This window comes from Centropristis striata, chromosome 3 (genome assembly GCF_030273125.1).
Source record: "Centropristis striata isolate RG_2023a ecotype Rhode Island chromosome 3, C.striata_1.0, whole genome shotgun sequence".
Taxonomy (NCBI): domain Eukaryota; kingdom Metazoa; phylum Chordata; class Actinopteri; order Perciformes; family Serranidae; genus Centropristis; species Centropristis striata.
The window spans coordinates 13,597,669-13,620,843 of NC_081519.1; the positions used below are offsets into that span (position 1 = coordinate 13,597,669).

Genomic DNA, 23,175 nt, shown 5'->3' on the forward strand with positions numbered 1-23,175 from the left:
TTCCACTTTTGAATTGAATTACTGACAAACTTTTCTATGATATTCTTATTTATTGAGATGCACCTGTGAGCTCTGTGGTAAACATATTTTTATGATGCATATGTGTTTGTTCAGGTATATAATCTTCACAAATGATTACCACTTTTATGAGGGAAAAAACTAACAAACAAACTACACCATGGTTGCATGACTTCAGTTAAGCTGTCAATAACTTTTAATGTCCCTGCAACCTCTGTAGTCTCATTTAGCAACACTTAGCAAGCTCTTCTTTTAAGACACGTACAGGCTTCATAATCCACGAGTGGGGTATTAACAAAATGTGAAAATCTTTTAAGCTTGTGTTAAAGGCAGACTTTATTTTAGGCATCTAACTGAAAACCCATTCAAAAAACCCACTGACTCGAGACGATGGACCCGGAAGCACAGTGACAACAGCACTCTGCTTGTGCTTGTAATAAAGCACAGTCTAAGCTTGCTTCTGTTACAGGCACTGTCTGTGAAAATGTGAACATTTTAATGTTTTTTGGTTAAACCTCAAACGATGTCCTTGAATTTAATCATAGATAAAATTGGAAAAAAGTAATTTATTTTGCATGAATAATTTCAATAAAGTTTTAACCGCATTTGACGGCACATTTGGGCATCACGACGAGTGAGTATGCCTTTAAGGACCTCTGACTCAGCATCTTAATTAGCTCATATCTGCGCTTTATTAAAACCAGTGCACTGGAAAGGTCAACCACTTAATAATATAGAAAATTATAAGTCTGCAGTATATTTTCTGCTACAAATCTGCAATTAGAATGATTGAGATCTAGGCCATTTCTAGGTCGTGTTCAACAGAATAACAAAGTCGCATGTATTTCCCAATTACCTCATACCTCTTTCTTACTTGGGTTTTCTCATTTCAGGGTCTAATATCTACAATTATAGAGCATTAACCAAAAGCAAGCTTACATTTAGTAAATGTGAGAAAGCTTTCAAAACTTTTGACTGGCAGTGTACAGTTTACAATCCTGCCCGCATTAATAATGCAACTATCACTGTCATTCCAAGGCGTACTGGTTGACATATTGAGGAGGGTACGCTAAGCTTCGCTGAGTGGCGTGTCACGACAGGATATGAGGCAGTTAGCTAATGTGGTGTAAAAGGATTTAGAGGATTTGACCCTATCAGCAGAGATGGCACTCAGAGAGGCTCTGTTAATGACGCTAAATGAGTCTGTGCCTACAGCATGCTAATAATGGTGGCATGAAAGCCAGGATTATAATTTATATGGAGATTTTTTTTATTTATTTTTTTATAAATGGCTTATTGCTAGAAGTGAGTAAAAGTAATGTGTGTGTGGACATGTTATGTAAAAGCAAGGTAGGACACATTTAATTTCAGTGTCGTCTCTGAAACAGTGAGTTACAATCAACTCCTATTGTGCTGTAAATGAAGTCTAATCTTGTATGTGAGCTGCTTCTCAACGTCCCATCACTTATTGTCTATCTGGCAGCAACGTGCAATTATCTCATTTTCTGCAGGTTTCTATGTCTCTGAAGAGACACAGGGATTTGAAGCAAAAATCAGTCTGTTTTGTAGATTCAAATGACATTTTCGCAGAAAGCAGGCTTGTCTTGTTGTTTGGCTGAGGTATGACAGTTTGGGGACTGTAGACTGGTTTCAATGTAGATTTTCAACTTTTAGAAAGCCAAGGTTTAAAGTAGAATGACACTCGGTGAGTTCAGACCTCTACCAGGGCCAATGGTGCATGCATGTCCTCCGAGGATGATCCCATTACCCAAGTTGTAAAGTTCTTCCAACTTTGCAGTGTAATAAGCTTTGAGTCATGATGCGGAAACAACATGGACACAACAACAATGTTTGTATTGTTCAAAGCGTCACTTTGAAAGCCAGGAATCAGGTGAGCCATGAAATATGATTGGGAAGTCATTTTTCAAATGATTCCGACACCACGTGAATCCAGCACAAATGACCTATCTTGTAGTGGAAATGAAAGTGAAAGATAATTTGTTCATCCACCCTGTGATTCGGATACACTCCAAAATATAATGAGTTCTTCTATGGACCATGCTGCACTCTTCCATCAAGTTTAATTAAATCAGACCAGTAGTTTTTTTTTACAATCCTGCTGACAGACGGACATACAAATAAACTGCACCAAAAACATAACACCGTCTTGGTGGAGGTCATCACTTAAATTACGAAAATAAATGGGTAATACTGTCCCCATCCTGAATAATTAGCTTCTGTTGTTTTGCAGGTCATCTGTATGGTATTTTTCACAAAGAGTACAGGACTACAGGACATTCCCCTTCCAAACACTATGATTTTGCAGTTGTGCAGAGCAGCTGTAAATTTATGGCAGGCTAACTTCCTCTGGATAAATTAGGAATAAATGTACCGTGGTAAGGATGAGATTGAGTTTTTAACCACTTATTAGCTTTCTCCACATCTGCTGGAAGTCTGCAGGGACTCCAATAACAACATACTATATCATTCATCTTTTTTTCCCTGTCTAGTCTCAATCTAATACACTGCATGCTATCATACACTTCTAATACTATTTAGCAGTCTTGTAGAAGAATCTGAAAGAAAAGTGTATAATAACTATATTAAATATCCACCAAATTGTGTAAGGAATGATTTGAATATTGAAAACTTGAGTTATGAGGGCTGAAACAGCTGCCAAGACTAATAACAAATGACAAATGGATTCAGGAAACTTTGGCGATAAGACAAGCAGTAAAGGGCCCAAAGAAAACTCTGAGGTGAGGTCCACATGCTGCAGTTAAGGAAACATTCATTTGTGGGATTTCACATAACCTGTAGACCCAAAGCAGAATGGTAATCTTTTACACTGCATTCACTAAACTACACCAGCAGAGATAAGGAAGCAGCATGCATGCTGTTGAGTTTTGAATAGGCTTTCAATAATAGTATCTGCCTTGACAGACAGGGCTTCTTTAATCATATATTCATACGTCCCACACAAACCAGAGCAGGAAAAAATGAATAGTTTTCTTTTTTCTTAAAATGTAATGTTGAGAGAGAGGGGACCAACTCACGCTGATTGAATGGCAAGTCCCTGTTAGAGCTACTTATGAATATACCTGTCAATGCATGAATACAGTAAAAGTCTCACTTTTATCATCATTCATTTTCCATGCATGAAGTACAATTCTTGCCATGGCATTGGCACAGCTTGACTAGTAGGACAAGGAGGTGCCGCAGCCAACTCCTGCAACCCACCCACCCCCCCACCCCCGCTGGTCAAATCCTCTTTACTGGTTTCACTATGACAGTCTGCCCGCCATCCTTGGCTCACCGTGCAAAGACAGGACAGGAGCTACATGACCGGTGCCAGGGATACCCACTGGAGGTGGGAAGAGGAGAGAGAAGGAAGAGTGGAGGAAGAGAGAAAAAGAGAAACAGATGGAATAATGGGCAGAGAAAGAGTGCTACAAGCTGAATGAAAGGGTTCTCCCAGAGATGTGGTTGTTCTGTATCACAACTAACTATTAGGATATGCTGAGAGGCAGCAGGCAGAAGCTATTATTTAGACTTTTTTAAACAGTGTGTGTTCTTATGAAAGCACACATAATTCAGTGTCCTACACATGAATGGAAATCATTGTTCTGTGTGAATTCATGTTCTTTTAATCTAATTTTTAGAATGTGATTAGACTGAAAACAGGAGATATTTGTGTGACTGCTGGCATATACTGTCGCCCAACATGTGGAGGTGTCTGCAGTTACAGATGACTGCCAGCAATTGTCCTTCTTTCCCATAATGTATGCCCTGGCCCACTGGCTCCAGCTCGTCATTGTTCCACGCGTTGTTTTTCCATCCACTTCCAGCATTTTAACACAGATGTTCGCTGTGGGAGGCAGTGGAAAGCTGGTTTATTCACTTCACAGTGTTTCCCTCACAGCTAGCCTGTTTGTAGTCTGGTTTGGCACAGAAGTGGGCGTATTTGTGTGGCTGAGCTGATAGGCTCTGCTCTATTTAAATGTGCATGTTTGTGTGTTTTGTACACTATAGTGCTATTTACCAGTTTGTATGTCCTTCTGTTCTGTCTCTGTTTTCTAGGAATCACCTTCAAAGTCATCAGTCGTCTGTACTTGGCCCGGGGGTCTTCTAGAAGGTCGGACCTCCTCGCCACCATGAAAGGGTTGGGGACCAACCGTAACAGACACCTGTCTGACTCCTGTGAACCTTCCTCGGGCCATCCGGAGGCCCTCTACTCTCAGAAGACCAGCACCCTCCCACGCAGCCCTTACTTGCTGAGCCCCACAATGGACCACTATGGAACCATGGATCCCCACCTCTATCCTTCAGCTCACCAGAGCTCCCTTCCACCAGAATGCATGCTGCCCCTCAATAACCAGCTATCCAACAGCAGCACCTTCCCCAGGATTCACTACAACTCCTACGACCAGTCTGACTTCTCCCCACCTGGAGACAGCATCGGGGGGATAAGTACAGGCACCATGGGCACGTCCATGTCTATGGGCATGGGAACGGGTATGAGCATGGGCATGAGCATGGGCATGGCAGGCCTGAGTGGACGAACACCTATGATTACAAGCGGCTCAGCAACTATATCGCATCATATGACCAAGAACCAGGCACCATCCAGTCTGCTGGAGTTTGATAAGCAGCTACCTGGGGGCCGTGACGGATTCAGCACGTTGCAGTTTCATCGAACGTCTGCTGTCGCTGCCGACAAGCAGCGTACAGACAGTCCCGGGCGTATCCGTTACATGCTGCACTCAGTGCAGAAGCTCTTTGCAAAGTCCCAGTCACTGGAGAGCCACAACATGAAAGGAAATGTCAATGGACGCTCCACTGGCAGTGGCGGCGGCTCGTCTGGCACCGAAGACGGAGGGAAGCAGAATCGCAGATCCAAAAGTAAAGATCGGGGTACAAAATCAGAGGCCACTGCCAAGAGACGACCACGCTCCAACATGTCAGGCTATTGGAGCTCAGATGATTTGGACAGCAGCGATTTGAGCAGCTACCATAACACCATGGCCATGATGACTTTGGGGCGCCCAACTGGCCATGAAACCCAAGGGGGGCAGAGCAGATACATCCACAGTGGCTACAACACTATCAGCTCCTCTAAAAGCAGCCATGACATGAAGTATCAGACACTTGCTGTTCATGGGGGTGGAGGAGGTGGAGGTGGTGGACTAGGTGGAGGAGGCAGAATGGTAATAAATGATAATGACTATATGAAGGGAGGGTCCTGGTCCACGCTGACCATGGGCCAGCCGACACAGGTGATCCAGAAGGGCTCAGCTACTCTGGACAGGTCCATGCTCAAGTCCAAATCCTGCCAACCTGAACTAACCTGCAACTACCTGCAGGTTGGACGAAGGGTGAGTAGGCCTGAAATGAATGTAGTCAGAGCTATGTTACAGTATTAAAGAGGTGACACTGATTGTTTAAGTAAAACCCTAAAGACTAATTTTATCCACTTAATGCTGCCTGTAGGGGGATTGGAGTAGCACATTAGGCCGCAGTGGGGGTGCCAATGAAATCCCATGTCGGCGGATGCGCAGTGGCAGCTATGTAAAGGCCATGGGAGACATGGAAGACAGCGATGACTCGGAGGGAAGCCCCAAACCCTCGCCAAAAACCGCCGCTCGTCGCCAGAGCTACCTCAGGGCTACGCAGCAGTCTCTGAGCGACCAGCTACCCCCACGCAAGTAAGAAAACAGACCAAGGCACAGATCTGTGCTTTATTATGTAGTGCATGTTAGCATTCAACAGCAAGGGAGACAACAACCTCTTGTTAGAGGTGTACTAAAGCCTGCTATCAGTCAGGTCCAGGTCCTGAGCCCAGAATCAGACAAATACTCATTTTTTCTGATACTGTTTTAAGTTTGGTTCTCACAGTTATTATAAAATGACCAGATCAGACGATCAGATGTCAACTAAACAAATGTTGTGTATTTTTATGTAAAACTTCTTTATTTTATTTTATTTGTTAGAGTTGGTATAATTTAACATACATTAAATACAGAACCATGAAACTAATGTGCTACACAGAGTTTATAGCTTTTGTTAATTCTCAACTTTTGTCCCTAGTTCGGCTTTTTATGTACAGTTTAATAAGCCCAACAGTTTTTAGTATCATTAAAATACATATCACACAATACGCATCCCACAGTACACAATACACCTTGGTACTTTAGCTAAAAATGGGAACAGATCTGGTTTGTTTTTAGACAGCACAGCCTTTGTTGTTAAAGATTTTATATGTGTAATAAATTTGAATTCAGCTGTTGATGTGTTGCACAGTTGACAGCCTGAAATGGAGAAAGTTGATGATGTAAATTAAGATTTACGGTGTGGTGTTTTACAGTTTGCCATCTCCATGCTTATGGAGTTACAGGGCTTATATATCCGTATGTGAATATGCTTCCATTAAAATAAACTGTTTGGGCCTTTAAAACTTAGTGGATATGTAAAGTGTTAATTTCCAGAGCACACCAGAACACTTATAAAAACACACAGTTATAAACACTGATTGGACGGACCTCTCAACAATCAAAAGAAAATAAATGTACCACTCCTCAAATTTCTGGGCGGAGAGGAAGGAAACTATGACACCCAGCCAAACCACGACGGTATGCAGGAACATACAACATGCACACACAAGAACACACACTTCTCACTGTGTTTACTCACGCATAGAATTAAGTGGTGTCAGACTCCCTGTTGTCCCCCACATGCCAGCCTTACCGTCATCCCTCAGCTGTGATTTACCTTCCGTCTGTTGGACCCAGAATGCTTCAGTCTAGCTAAGAGGAAACAGACAACATTACTGTAGTTTACATAATATGACATTTGCTTCCACTCAACCAGAAAATCACCACAAATCAGCCTCATCTCTTAGACTGCCTCACTTGTCTTTAAATTACATGCTTTCTGAAGCAGACATATTGCGCAATCTGTAATGCAGGCACAGCAGGACGGAGCTGACTTTACTGTGTCTTTCATAAATTGACAGAAAATGCATTTATATTCTTTCATTTGTGTCCAAGGCAATGTGAAGCGTCATGTCTTGCAATGTCTACTTCGATTTCAGACCTCAGAGTGTTTCACAGAGTTGCAGAGAAACAATCATAAGTTGCAAAAGTTTTTTCAGCAGTTCTGTTTGCTGTCTAACAAAAATAGTTTCTGTACGTCAAAGTTTTCTGAAATGACCGTCTGCAAGGATTTGATCAAGACATTAATGACATTTTTATCACATTTTTGCATTTAGCCTTAGATTCCCATGCTTTGACATACTCTTTCTGTATTTTGCATTATGTTTTGAAACAGTCTGCTGAATAAATTGAAGTATTTTAATTTCCTTCAGCACAGATGAACAGTATATTATAAGGGATTTTCAATCTTCACCAAGGTAGAAAATTTCAAGACATACCTTCTATAAAGCAGCTGTTATTTTTTGTTACAATGTTATAATTTAATTTAGCAGATGCTTTCATCCAAAGCGTCATATATTTGAGAGTTCATACAACACAAGCACAGATCAAGTCTGAAGACAACACATGAGTAAGTGCCATGGGTTAAGTTTGAGCCAATTAGTACATTAGTGCTATTAGGTAGTGCATTCTTTTTTTCCTTTTTCCTTTCCTTTTTTTTTGTCAAGTATGGAGGTTGCCGTATCAACACTTGTCGACTGAAAACACACAGTGTCGACTGAGACAAGAGGGCATCATCCTGAGAAACACAGCCACAGAACTACCTGACATACACACCTCCACATAAATAAAATCCCCTTAAAGTGTATTATTATAAATGTAAGGATTTATTTTTCCCTTAAGCATGCTTGAATGACTAACCCTACTCCCCCTGCCAATCCCTGACCATCCAACCCCACTCCCTTCCTGTCTGCTCCACCCTGATTGGCGTGAGCAGCAGAACCCTGGATTACTCCATGTTGCAGGGGGAGCTGGACGCCCTGTGGTCTCCACTCCACAGTGTGTCCTCTCTGCACCAGCTGGGCAGGTCAATGAGCAGGTCAGTGATAGGTCTGTAAGCCTCGACGTCTCAGGAGCGTGGTGCAAAACGATTCTGTCCGATTGGATCATTTACAATCTATGGCCTTGCACCGCCCCCCTCAGATGCCTGTTAAGTCAGTGGCAACTCCAAATGCCAGATTCATGCCCCACTGCTAACAACTGCCAACCTCCCTTAAGCTTGTAAATACCATCTGCCCAGTGCTTTTAGGTGAAAAGTAGCTGAGTTTGACACTATTCAAACGGGGGAATGAGGGGACATCTGTGTCCATAAACCATGACATGGCAGCTTACTGTCATGTTACTATCACTGTGTGCCAACAAAGAATATGTAAAAACATGAGTTTAGAGCTGCTGTTTGATCCAACCTGTTCTTTGTCTTTGGCACCATGATGGCGCAGAGTGCTGTGTACATGCCTCCGTCGCCTGACATCACTGGCTTTGCATGCTCAGACGCTACAATGACTGATGCCAAAATTAGAACGGAGTCAAGATTTCGATTCACGATGACTCATAAATGAAAGTGGAAATGAAAGGGGTAACTTGAATAACAACCTTATCCTCCTTTTATCTCTCTTTCAATTCCTGATTTTGCTGATTGTTCATTTTCCCCCCTGATCCATGTTCCTCTCCCGCCTCCCTGTCATCATATATTACCATGAACAATTTTTCATCTTTTCCCTGATATTATATTATCATTATATTATTATTATATATTATTATATTCTCATGCACTCCTGACATTGCCTTTGATTTTTTCTCCTTATATGTCATATACCTAACTACTTGCTCTTTTTTTCCTCTCATCTTACTCCTTTTCCCAGCTGTCTTCCATCTCTAAGAGAGCTCTCCAATAATCGCAGCCTGGACAACCTAGACTGCATTGGGGGAACTGTCTCTTCTTTGCCACGCTGGGATGATGATGACTTCAGCCAGGCCTGCAGCACCTTGAGCAGACGTAACTGTTTGGCACAGGTCAGTGATTGCCTGGATAGCACAGATAGGGATTGCATTACATTTTTTGTAAGAAGTATTTATCCACAGTCAGTTTATTACCTGCAATAGAGTTTGCAGAAGCTGGTAGAAGTATTGCCACGGTACTTGGCAATGTACCACTGAGGACAGGGACACCAGCTATATATTTAGCCACCTTAAAAAATGATTAATATCTGTTTGAATCAATGTTATTTTCAGAAAATTTTTACCTTTACCTTATTGCCAGACAGACCTTTTCAACAGGGAATGGAAGCAGTTTCATTCTCTTCAAAGCCCCCAGACTCCTTTTAAAAAAACAGTAATTCTATCTCGCAGAACATAGGAGTTTCTTGTCTACCGTTGCCTTGATCTGTTAGTTTGTTTGTGTTATGAAGTGACCTTGGTGCCCAAGAGCATTAGTTCAGATTAACTAAACTTGAATTTAATTGAATTTATTTTCCGAGCATATTCAGCCTCCCATGAAAAAATAAATGGTTATAAATACTGATTCTAAGCAATCAAAAGAAAAGTAATGTGGCTATATTAAGTGTTGATTCTCAGAGTGCATCCAGACACATTCAGTTATAATTACTGATTGGACGGACCTCTCAACAATCAAAAGAAAATAAATGTACCACTCCTCAAATTTCTGGGCAAAGAGGAAGGAAACTATCACACCCAGCCTCACCATGACGGTATGCAGGAACATACAACATTTACACACAAGCACACACACTCCACACTGTGTTTACTCACGCATGGAATTAAGTGGTGTCAGACTCCCTGTTGTTCCCCACATGACAGCCTTACTGTCATACCTCAGCTTTGATTTACTTTCCGTCTATTGGACCGACAAACCATCAGTCTAGCTAAGAGGAAACAGACAACATGAGTGTTCTTTACACACTAACTAACTGCACAGTAACACGGACAGACTAAATGATCGAAGCAACGATAAACCAGTAGCTCCCATGTTCTGCAAGGCTAAATTACTGTTTATGTCAATGGAGTCTGTGACAAGCCATTGTACCCCTAAAGGTACAATTCTGTACCTTATTTTCTGAGAGTGTGGTGGCTTTGAAGAGAGCAGAGTTCCCCAATGAAAAGTGCTGTCTGATGGTAATTTAAGCAGTAAAGAATATTTTCACTGCTTTACCTTTTATATAGCATACATTGATACCGTTATATCAATTTATGCTCTCTTCAAAGCTGATTGAGGCAGAGATAGACCAGTAACTCCCTTGTTTTGCAAGGTAAAATTACTGTTTATGTCAATGGACTGTGGTGGCTTTGAAGAGAGCATTTAAGGTGAGCTTTTTTTAGATGACTAAAATGTGTTTTGCAGCTGCCGCTGTCCACGGCAGTATATTGTTTAGCTTCATTGTTGGTTCTCTTGTCTGCTTTTTCAAACAAAGGGTCTGCCAACAGCCATCTACAGTAGTTAATACACTGACAAAGTACCTCATACAACACCACGAACAAAATGTGAACTATCCATTTAAATGTTAGCTATCAAGGGTAAAAATAGAAAAAGAGACACAACAAGATAGAGAGAAACATATTCTTTATATGTTTCGCTCTATCTTGTTGTGTTTCTCATATTAATGTTAAGAACCTAAGAGCCAAATGAATGACATTGGTAGTTTTAAGTCTAATTTATCTACTCACATAAGAGCTATTAGCTTCCCACTGACAAGGTCACCAAGATGATGAACAGCCATGCAGAGTGGCTCTGATCTTTTTCAATGAACGAGTCAAATGAGGCAGTGCAGGCTATTAGTACAGGATTTACACCCTATCTCTTGACAGGTCACTATATTACAACAAATGTGTCCAATTTATGAATATATTGCTTTAATTTGCATACAAAGCAGCATGCTGAACACATTTAATATGCATTATAAATTTAGATTTGTAGAGGTCAAGTTTTATAATTTGGAACGTTTTCCAAAGCAAAATAAAATCTGAAAAAGTGGAAGTCACCATCCCAACATTTAACATGACTCCACAGTATGTGTAGGTGTAAATTCTCTGCTTCATTTTGTTTTTATGATGCCTCTCCTGCACTCACTCCCTTAGATGCTTCTGTTACCAGTCAGTGAACCATCAAAATAACTTTGCTACAAACACATTTTTTTACTCCTACTCATGCTGTTTTCTGTCAATCAGTAGAATATGAAACCCATCATCTGCAAGGCTGGTTCTTACCCTTCAAAAGAAGTCTCAGAAAGAGCTTGCAGTTGCAAAACTTTTCAAAGTGGTGTCTCATGCCTTGGTATTTTTCTTGTTTTCTGTAAATTGACAGTTCTTATATAGCTGGCCATGTTAGACATGTCAAATCAAAAATGTAATTGCATTTTACAGAAAAATGACAGCCAATCTATGGGCCCAACATGAAGGGAAGCAGGAGGAATAACACTGGTTTCACTGGAGTTAAAGAGCACCATGCTCTGCACTGCTTCGGACTAATTGTACCTATTGTACCTAATTGCCACACACTTAATTATTTGACCCTTTTGTTGTCATTTTGTTGCATCCCATCAGATGTGTTGCACAAATAGAGAATGCCCTTTGCAATCAGCTGAGCAGTTAGTGGTCACCTCCAGCGCTGTGGGCAGCAACAACTTAACCCACTCATGCAGAGCTGTTCTCCTTGCTACACTGCTGCTGCTGTCTCTGCTAATCATGCCCTGTCCGTCCTCTAGCTACGGGACCTGGAAATGAGTCATCATTATGAAGACCGCAGCTCCGAGTCCACATTCAGAGATTCCCGTTCCCAATCTCAGGACAACCCCGAGCCTCTAGACTTGCCCATGCCAACATGCTTCCGATCCCGCAGCCACAGCTACCTGAGAGCCATCCAGGCTGGCTGTTCCCAAGATGACGACACAGCATCCATAGACTCGGGCTGCTCACCGCCTCCAATTGACACCACTGTTCGCACCTACAGCACCAGCACTGGTGAGTCACTGGCTGAAAAACAGATGATACATTTGTTGCAAATGAATCTTTTTGCAGCAAATGTAGTTGGTATTCGTGGGAAAATGGTTTCTTAGAGTTCTTACCATTATGCAATGTAATGTGTTCCCCAACATATCACATAACATAGATATGCTTATATATTTTGGTTATTTAACTTATTTAACATGATTTTTGTGAGTTGTGACCCCTGGGACTCAGACACATCAGCCAAATTATTGGTGTGATTTGTATTTCCCATAACACTACTTTGAATGCTCTCTATAACATTGGCCCTGGATGGGACACTAGTCCACTAACATGCACACACCAGCATTTTTAGCTCAAATGCAGCCTCTTTTGCCCATGCCAGACAGCCTTTCTACACAGTGGAAGACATGGAAAGAACAGTTTGGCTCTTACCTGATAGCCACTGGCTTGGACAAAGCCCCAAAGGAGAAACAGCTTGCAATTTTTCTTCAGCGTTTGGGGAAAGACAGACAGCGCATCCTACCCACACGCACAGGTAACAAATTAAAACCTGCTCCTCTACCCTGAAAGAAGATGTTATTCATTTCCCCTTCAAGGACTGCAAAAGAAACAAAAACACTAGCAAGGCACACTTATTTAAAAGACATTCTATTGGCCAGTGGAGCTTTGGTTGGAATAAGTACATGACACAACAGCACATATGGCTATCTAGTTGTTCCCTTGGTGTTATATTTGCTGCAGCAAAGGAATTGTGAATGTGCGTGATGACACACATTAGGCTAACTCATTATAAGTATTGGTATTGTATTGGTTGTTGACTTCTCTCTGACTTCATAATAAGAGCATGGATTTCTAGTATGTGCATCTGCTTGGGTTATTAACATGCAGTATCCACCATGTGGCGCTCTTCCCCATATTCTTCTCAATGGACACGAGAGCACATGATGCCTTCAGGCTCGTAACATTTTTCAGCTTCCACTCTGATATTGCAGGAAATATACAGGATAGTGTGAATTTATTTCAATATGTTCCAAAAACATCAGCATATCTTGACTGATACTGAACTGATAATGGCTGATCCTGTGAACACTAGCTTCTTGCACATGAAGCTGATAGAAGGGAAGCAAGACCTTGTAGTCCTATTTTATTATTATTATTTACTTTTTGTCAGAATTGGACATTTTATTTCTCTTTATTCTTTCTAGAATAGACCTTTTTCACAGCAGGCATTTTGACTTGTCGTAGTAGGGAAAGGTGAAGTCATAAAGTAAATTTATGTTTTTAATTGCACCGGTGCTTTTCCAACTATGCCATGTCAAAATGTCTGCTGTGCAAAAGGTACATTGTTGATTATGTTTTGTGCTGTGCTATAACAATAGTGCATTTTGCTATTTCATTGTGGTTTCATATCACAGATCATAGATAGTTTTTTTGCAACACGTCATTAAAATGTGTCCCCCAAAATATAAATACTGCAGTATCCACATTGTTTTGCTTTTCCTATCAAAAGCACCTTAATGCGCACAATAATCACAACTACGACAATAATTAAACTGTGAAGTTGCAGTGTCCGAGGCGTCCATGAAGGCATCAGTAGACACGCCACCACGCCTCCCTCAGACTGAGAGACACAAACAAAGGCAACCAAACCACCGGCTTTTCTTCTCCACAGCTTTGACAGACACAGTGAATGTCGTCTCTGGTTACAGCTGCCCTGATAATAATTTAAGTCTTAACTGGAGACACCGCTGTGCTGTGTATTTGTCTGCGTTTGACAGCTGGGTAAGTAGTTTAAGCGCTGTTGTCATGGTGTTTGATGTTAATGGTGCTCAGTGTGTTTTCCGTTACAAACGTTAGTAGCCTTACTTGTTTGGGACACTAACCGTTGACCACAGAAACTTACGTTAACGTAACGCTCTCTTACTCTCGGTTTTGTCCGTGAGAAACAGACAATTTGCCACGTTTTATACCACTGTGTGGGTGTGTATTATTATTCAGAAATATAAACTGCCAACATAACATTATATAACGTACTTAAACAGGTGCTGTTGAGCATTCAGGAGCGTGAAGTCACACAAAATTTCCTCCCGTCTCCAAACGTTCAAGGCATCAATTCTGTCTGTCTGATATTGATTTTCAGCACTGAGTCAACATGCTCATTTGCTGCCTTGCTGTAGCTGTATTTAGAGGGAACTGATCATTTGTCTAACATGTTCAATTTAAGTAAGCATTTAAGAAGTATTTGGTAATTGAAAAATCAGACACAGCCAGATGTAGAGCATTAAGCTCAAACAGTGTGGAGGAAATTAGCAGAACTAATCTCCATCATCAGTTTATCTCCAAGATTAATATCTGATGCTCTGCCTGTCTCCCCAACTGCCTCTATCCTTCAAATTTATAATGTATCATACTTTGAGTGTTGTTTGATGGCCTCTTTACTTTATTAATTTTTGAGTATTCCCTGTCCTGTGTTCAGTATAAAGTGCTCTATTGCTGACATCAGGAAATCATGTCCCCACTATGCGGGCCATCATGGCTGAGATGCTCCAGATGGGAGTGAGGATAAGTGGGTGTTGTTAAAACTGTATGAGGACAAGTTATATATAGTTGTTTGGATGGCCCTATAGCTGCCTGCAGCTCATGAAAGCTGCTTCCTTTCCATTGCTATAATGGAAAATTGGCCTTTACGGGGGTATTTGAGGTCTGCCCCATTTTGATCCCACGTGGTGTCCTGTGTATTGCAACATGGATTAATCCGGTTTTGAGGTCACATATAATACAAAGACTGTACAATTTTATAACTGTACATTTGTTGAAAGCATTTAATGTGATAAGTCATTGGAATAATGGATTTGGTCACAAGAGATTGGCGATAGTTTCCTGTAAGGTTGTAGATGTCTTGTGGCTGTTAATTGATTAAACAATGCAGATGGGTCAACTGGCAGGCAGCAGACAACTTGGCAAGCAATACCAAACTGTTAAATAGAGCATCACAATCCACCCTTTGTCTCTCATTGTTCCTGGTTCTTGTCCAGCTCCAACTGACCACAGAACAGCACCACCTCAACCAATCAACTTAAAATGTATGTTGCTGGTGTATTGTTACACAGGCTTTATAATAATATAGAAAACGAGACCAAAACTTTCATTCTGGTGTCTCACCTGCCCCAGCATTGTTGAGATTGTTTGCCCATCTTTGAAGGGGATTTTATAAGCGAAATGGGAGTTATATTTAATCAGGATTTGTCAGTGAAATTATGCATTCTGTAATGTGTCCAATGAGGAGTTGAATCCATTAAAATGAGCATTTTTGACACAATTCTGTTATCTGCTAAAGGACTATATTTTACTTTCATGCAATCTGTAATAATACAGTATTCTGACTATTTGTCAAAATGGCATCTCTGTGTTTCATTTTTCCGCTTAGTAACATACCTCAGTATAAAATCAGGGTTCTTTAATAATAACCTGTAGGGAAAATATTTTCTGATCTTGGATTTCAGGGTCAGAATGATGCTGTGCTACCAACAGTGATGCCATTGTGGGAACTGTGGTTGGTTAATTATCTCTCCACAGCCTCCTGTAAACTGCTATTAACAGGGAGGAGACCACAGTGTGGGTTCAAGCACATAAAGGTTGACCAAAGTTTCCTATTTTCATGGTTTTTCTTTCAGTTTGTGAGTATTTTGCCATGATATAATCTGTTAGTATGTAGTGAATTGCTTACGCTGGTGAAAGGGTAAGTGGAAAGCAGTCATGCGCTTCTTGGAAAATGTTTTCAACAGCTATAGTTTCATGCAGCTAATTGTTTTCCAGCCTTGAAAATCATATCTTGAGCCAGGGCTTGCAGTGGACAACAGAACCACTGTCCAGATGGCATGAAAACAGCAGTGCTCGGTGCCCACTCCAGATTCCACTCAAACATTTTGGCACAAAGCGTCTACTTGTCTGTGTTTTTAAATTCCCTTCTGTAGAGCAACCAATACATTCTACTGAGAGCTCTAAATTCAGCTTGTTTAAGAGCTTCAGTATCTGACTTCATGTCTGTTTTAATAGCTCTTTTCTTTGGTAGTAATGAGTGTTTAGGTCAAGGAAAGGTTTTGTCAGCACTAGTTCTGTTGCCAGAAACTGGTACACATTCAGTGTATTTTATGCTTGCACAGCTGTGTATGTTTGTGTGGCTGAGTTCTGTTGAATACGCATATAGGAAATGGGATGAGTTAGAGCATGTGCCAATTTTTGTTTGTGGAGAATGTCTGCCAGGGGTGCATGTTCTGGTTTTTAATATTTATCAGTAATCTGCTAAATTCTCCTTTCTACGCTATAATCTATTTGCTACACTATAAAATTCTGTTTTTACAACCTTCATTGTTTTCGTCTGGCCATTATTCTATCAGTGATTACTCACCAGTCTCACCACTGGTAAAACCAGTAGTGGACAGCCATAGTACAGAATGAACATTAGATGGTTAAACTTCTAGCTAATGTAAAACCTGTCTGTTCACTTTTGTGGTTGTCCTGTGCACGCTATTGTTAAGCTGGGTCTAATAGAAACACTGCCTGGGAAAAACTGGCACATTGACAATGCCGATATTTAGCAGGTATAATGTTTACCATGTTCCCCATTGTAGGTTATTGTGTAAGCATGCTAACATTTAGTATTTGACAGTAAATACAAAACAATTAAGGATGACCGGATTGTCATTTGCTTTAGTTTAGTTGTGTTTCTGTAAATTTTGACCCAATGATCAAGATATATGGAAGGTCCAGGGATAATCAAAGTTAACCAAATTATCCTGAGGGGGGCATGCATTTCTGTACCAAATTTCATTGCAATCAATCAAATAATTGCAGAGCTATGTCAGTCTTGACCACAGTGGTGGACCTACCGACCAACATTGCCATCCCGAGACATCCCCTTCACATGGCTAAAATTTTGTGGCCCTCTGGTGGGTAAACTACATAAGAACCATGCAGTTATCAAATTAAAATTCACTAGAGTAGTTTGTGTCTATTGTTTTCCCAACCGGATTTCGATGAAACCACGCTTATATCCGTATGACATAAGCTTATCTGCTTCTGTCCATAGAAAGTGCGCTAACACAGGTCCCGATATGGTAGCAACAGTACCTTGGAAAATGGTGGAAAAATAGGTTGTGGCAACTCAAATCCATCCAGTGCAAACCACAGTGCTAGGGACCTGATCCAAGGTGGTCCCTACAGCCCACCACATCAACATCGACGAGGCCCAGCATTGTCGATGGCCATCAGCTGCTGTGACCCCTGATGCTGGGATTTGTTGCTAGCTCCTAGCTGAAGGACTGTCTCCAGAGCTGTCTCCACTCTAATATATCATGAATATCTAATATCATCAAATTCAGTGCCCCAGATATATATATATTATCCATAGTTAGTTGTTTGTTACCTATTGGCCATACAGCATTGATATATTTGTCACAAGCTAAATCGGCTGATAATATTGGCCTGGCCCGTTTATTGTGTCCAGCTTTTCTACTTTATATCGTATCTAATCTCAGAGTCAGCTGTCAGTTATGATTTTAGGGCTTGTTTGTGTTGAGCAAAGCAGATTCTGTGGTATTAAGACTTAAAGGGGAATTCTGTTCAGAATGAGGAAAGCATGATGTGGCACTTGAGAAGTGCAGGGCAGGTGTCCAAACACAGGTACACACACGCACACACATCTATGCCCTCTCGCATCCAGTTTGTGACAGCTATCCTGCTGACTGGGATGCAGGAGTGGAGCCGGTGCAGCACATAGCTGTCACAACAGTAACAACCCTGTTCTGTCCAGCATCTAGACCTGTCATGAAAGGGAACATGGACAGTGAAAAGCTGTCTCAACAGATTTCCTCAGGTAAGAATGGTGGTCAGAGGCTGGTGGATAATCCATGGCTAGTGGCATGTTCGGTTTAGCTATTGTGAATGTTGAACTACAGGTTTCTAAAAGTAGATTTGTTAGACTGGATTTCTGTCTTGCAACATGCCGAGAGTGGACACGATCTGTTGATATCAGTGATAGCGTTTTGACTAGGTTTGATGGTAACCATCTTTGAAATGTGGAATCAAGGGTGTGTTCCAACAATTGAAGCATTAAAGTGATGTTGGTATTGTCAGTGTATTCTTTACACTGAGGGTTGGACATCTAAAAGGGTGTGTGTGTCCACTGGTCTCTTTATGTGATGTTAATGTGTGTGAGAAAGAAAGCACAGCCAATGTCCGGCTGTTGGTATAATTTGGGTGTGGTTTCGGTGTAATCTCTGTTGTTTGCAGATGGTGTTAGTGTATTGGCTTCACTTGAAATGTAGCCTCAAGTGCATCAGAGCAATTTGCTGTTCAGCTAGAATTGAGGCCAGCAGTACAAATCCAAGCTCTATCCTGGAATATTTCTGGTGTAGAAGTTCAGGTATGAAGAAGATGAGATAAACATAACAAGATCAGAACATTGGACACTGATCAATAGCAAAGCCAGTCAGCCATTGGCTCCACACTACTGTTGCACAGTGTCAACATAATAGATTGGTTTCACTGAATCCAGTGTCATTCTGTGTTATATAGGTCTTTCTGTTAGTTTTAAACAAGCAGAATCATCAGAGGAAAATCCTGAACTTTGCCAAGCTAATTGAAGCATTTGTCTTCTAAAAATCAGCCAGACTGCAAATACAATAGCATGTATTTCTAAAAAAAAATAGGGGTGCAAACCCATAAAAGCTTGTTACTCAGGCAGATGATCTGTGAGCAAGACCAGGAGGACCCTGGAGCCAGTTGTGCAACAGTATTTTAGGCTGATGACAGCAACAACTCAACTCACAGTTCAAGACTTTAAACTGTCACAAAGATATGTGTGAGGTCATGTGGGATTTGTGATAGCAGTTGAGGTTGCATAAACATTACAGATAAAGCTGAAAAGGGGATTACAATGAACAAAAACCATATTGTTTGAGTGTTTTCTCAGCAGCTCACATGTTTGCTGCAAGGCTTTTCAAAAAATGCTTGATGACTACAGCATTCAGTGCAGCAACACAAGTTCTAAACAACATTTGCTACATGCAATGCCTCACAGGGCCATCACTGTCATCTAGCTTCCTTTCAGATGTCGCCGCAGGAAATTGTAACTATTTATTACAATCTCGGAATTCATGAGAGTTTGACCCATATGCAAGTACCTCGTATCTGGTGATTATGTATTGTGTCTGAGCGTTCATTTACACTTTTCGTACAAAAGCTTTTAGTACACAATAACTGAGCTTTAGAGAAAGGCATGGCCAACTTACTAGACTCAATAATATGGCCAATAGACATATTGAAATAGAGTTTGAAATTTGTCAATCCACATATAGTATGTCAATCACTTGTGTACAGGTTATGGTTAGTGACATCCTAACACACACACTATGTAATTTCATTAGAAAATTATTTGATTTTAATATTATCCCTGATTCTCTGGAAATGCTCCTGCCACAGCTTCATCTGGTGAAAACATATTTTATGTTAATATTAGGATATGAAGGCATTAACTGCACCACTGATTCCCTGATTATGGTGTGGTCTGCACCATAAATTAATGTTTGTTAGCAAAAATATCAAAGGTAAGAAATACAGACTCTTTTGTATCCACAACTTAAAGTATTATTATTAAATGTATTTATTAATAAGCTCTCTGTGCTGTCATAACTACTTTTATTTTAAATAAACTTTGTTTCTCCCTGCTCCAGTCTCAGAATACCGCCTGTCCCTCTCTTCCATGGTCTTGTACAGATTCCTTCAGCTTTCCACTGTTTTTTCCAGTGTGGTGTCAAATAAAGCATCTGTTTAAGGGATCATATTGTAGCCACAAGGTTCATAATGTTGCAAGAAAATTTCCTGTTTAGATTATAGGTTTTTGTGGTCCACCATCGCACTCTGCCTTTACTATGTCTGTAGCTTGAGGGGATTGATTGAAGACATTAGAGACTTTTGAATTTTCATATAGGCAACAGAAGAGCCATTGAATCTTTATATAATCTATTTGCATGAGAATCCTGGCCGTTACTTTTTATTTGCCTTTTGAAGTCATTTTCATGAATGAGATCTGTAGATACAATGTCTCAACTACACACAGTTGTTATTTGGCCTACATTCATTTTTTCTATTTGCGGCCCACAAACTTGATTTGTTCAGATACACTGTTCATGTCCTTGGGTGAAATCCTGCTCACAGATGGGCCATTTATATCTGTTCTCACTGATACACTTCAGACTAGAAGGAAATGATCTACTGACCTCATCACAGCCAATTGATTTTGTTGATGGCTAGATAAGTGAATGAATGCTTCTACGGGTAGTGAAATAATGTAGTCAGACAAAGAGCAATGAAGGGACGTGTTTGAATCTTGATCTTCTTTTTTGCACACAAAAAAAACTTTGAGTGCTGGACTTGCGTTGTGTGGATTTCCTGTAAGTTTTTTTCCCATAAGCTCAGCTTTATATTTTTAACCCTGGATGTATGTTACCACCATGTGAACATGCAACTAAGCACTATAAAAAAAAAAAAGTACTTTTGTTAGTTGCTGGCTCTTTTAATTGGTGTCAGACTCTCACCTGTATATCAAACCAGGCACTTTGGCACAATCATTATATCACTGAGAGAATGGGAGTCAACAGCTGAAATAGATGGAATTGTTTGAATGGTCTCTTTTCCTCCTATGTCTCTATGGTTAATGTACCTTTCTATTATCTCCGTTGTAGCTGGAGGACATATTTAGTCTTCAGTCAGTCAGATGGTCAACAAATTGCTTTACTGATTTCATCACCTGTCTCATGATTGAGGCTTTATAGTGTGGTGTGTGTGTGTGTGTGACTTTATTTAATCACTTGTGTTGAACGGTATGTTCAGGGTCCGGCCTGATTTGATTTTCCACTTTCCTGACTCCGCTTGCGTTTCAGCTTTTATCCAACAACGACCCTGTGTATTTATGCATAGTATGACATGGTCATGCTACGCAAACTTGTTAGGTTACTCTTAGAATGATGCTGATAAACATGATTAGTCCTGTTTTCAGTGCCACTTCACAGTTCACTTTGCCTAAAGGGGATTACGTCTCAAAGATTCGCTTAAGAATATATACCTCTCTAATTTGTAATCCTTCTTTATTTCTCTTTTTCTTATGTCTTTTTCCTTTTGTTTCCCCTCTCTTATTTTCTCTTTCAGTCTCTACATGCATAACCACCTGTAAGAAGGCTGCTCCCCCGCCAGTGCCGCCCCGTACAACCTCTAAGCCCTACATCTCCGTGACAGTACAGAGCAGCACAGAGTCGGCCCAAGACAACTACCTGGACCAGCAGGACCGGAGGTCGGAGGTCAACAGCCAGTCAAGCCACGCTCACAGCAACTCCTCTGACAGCCTTGACAGCACTCGTGCCAACAGCCTGGCCCGGGGTATCCCCCGTCCTCCACACATCATCCCAACTCCCATTGCTACTCCAAGAGAGCCAATCGCTCCCACCACCTCTAATGCTTCCACTGAGACAAGTGACTCAGTAGTCCAGCATGAATCACTGAAATCAGGATTAAGCAAAGGGAATCTTGGAGCAGAAGAGCCCCTAGTGGCACCAGTACCCAGGCGGAAGCTGTCCTCCATCGGCATACAGGTAAGCAATGGGACTGTTGCAATATCCACCACATGTTAACACCGTTAAGATAGAGCCCTAGTCACACATTTTCATAAGTCTAGCTCATTCAGTCTTTAGAGCCTGAATCCAGGAAAAGGAACTTCTTTTTTTACTGTAACCCTCTGTGGTGTATGGCTATGTCTGAGTGTGTCACCTCAAGCCCACATATGTGCATGCAAACTAAAGGTCTCATTAGAGTGAACATCCCTCTACCATTAGAGCTGGCTCTATATTGTAGCATAAAAGGGAGAAAATTTCTATTTGCATTTCTCCTCGGCCATAACTTTCTGCTCTGTATGTGCTGAAAAATTCAGGCTTTCTTCTCCATTTTGAACATTATCAGAACCCAGTCATGATAACCATTTGTCTATAAAATCATTAGTGCCAAGATTTTTGTTTCTAAGTAAATGTTCCTGATTTTAACTTTGTCTGTGATTATGCTGTTCTTCTTCATTTATTTGTTCTAAGGTTGACTGTATTCAGGAAGTTCCAAGAGAGGAGACCCCACCATTGGCCAAATTTCAATCAATCGGAGTACAGGTGGAGGACGGGTGGCAGTAAGTCCTCTTCCTGTCCTTGTAACAACGTGAGGAATTTATATTATAGCCACACATACTGCTCTGACTATTCTTTCCCTTTTCAGAAGCTATGCAGATGTGAAAGCAATGTGAATGTGTTTTTGTCTGAAAACTATCCTTGTGTGTTGTATTTGTGGTGTTTAAATAGTTTCCCGGCATGAGCTGTTAGTATTCAAACTTGTCTCTGCTTACTGTATATTTGAGACCCAATTCTAGGTTGTTGCAGCATAGTTTGCATTCTGTGCTTGTGATATTTTGAATGCCAGGAAATTCCTCATGGCTTCTTCCTGTATTTTCTTACTTTTGCATGCTGCATTGAGTGCTTTGTAGGTAGCAGCTGCTCTGACTCCTGACTGATATTTTAACAACATAACCAGCTCAACAAGGGTTCCTCTGTTGATTTTTACATCGTCCTTCCTTGTGTTTTTATCCATGTTGTACAAACATTTGTTCTATGTGACAATCCCTCAACTGCTTACCCTGTGAGTTTCCAGTCTTCTGCTGTTCTTCTTGTTCTTGTCTGATATCAGTTAAGATTATTCATTGTCTGACTGAATCGCCAAACAAAGCATTTCCTGAGTTATAACAAGAAATGGAAATAATGTTGAGTCAGACAGCATTCATTTTCAACTTGTTCTTCCATTTGCTATTTGAAAACAAGAACCTAAACTCCCACTGATAAGAGATCAGCTGATACAAGTCTGAGTGCATTGCTGTCAAAGCCCCATTCCCGGAATCAATCCTGTTTATTTATATCTTTATTGACCAGCAGAAGTGACTCATAGTTGAGACCAAGCATTGCGTGTTTGTTCCAGTAATGGACGTTTTGTTCTTGAATAATTTATTGGGTTTTTTTTGTCCACTGTTGCAAACATAACAGTGAACAAAGAAAACTAAATTGTCAAAATTGTTCAAATTGAAAAGGCTTATCTGTAACAGTGAGTCTCACTCTTTATTTCA

The 23,175-nt window shown here is 40.8% G+C and overlaps 1 protein-coding gene across 1 annotated transcript in view; it reads left to right on the forward strand.

The window, feature by feature from the left end:
* The window catches only part of dlgap4b (discs, large (Drosophila) homolog-associated protein 4b), a 147,741-nt gene that overhangs the window by 113,064 nt on the left and 11,502 nt on the right, over positions 1–23,175 (forward strand). Inside the window, exons 4-10 of the mRNA XM_059328437.1 lie at positions 4,099–5,393; positions 5,509–5,723; positions 7,945–8,046; positions 8,870–9,020; positions 11,726–11,981; positions 21,177–21,616; positions 22,106–22,194. Of these exons, the coding sequence (XP_059184420.1) occupies positions 4,173–5,393; positions 5,509–5,723; positions 7,945–8,046; positions 8,870–9,020; positions 11,726–11,981; positions 21,177–21,616; positions 22,106–22,194 (2,474 nt within the window). The 5' untranslated portion in view covers positions 4,099–4,172. The remainder of the gene's footprint in view (positions 1–4,098; positions 5,394–5,508; positions 5,724–7,944; positions 8,047–8,869; positions 9,021–11,725; positions 11,982–21,176; positions 21,617–22,105; positions 22,195–23,175) is intronic.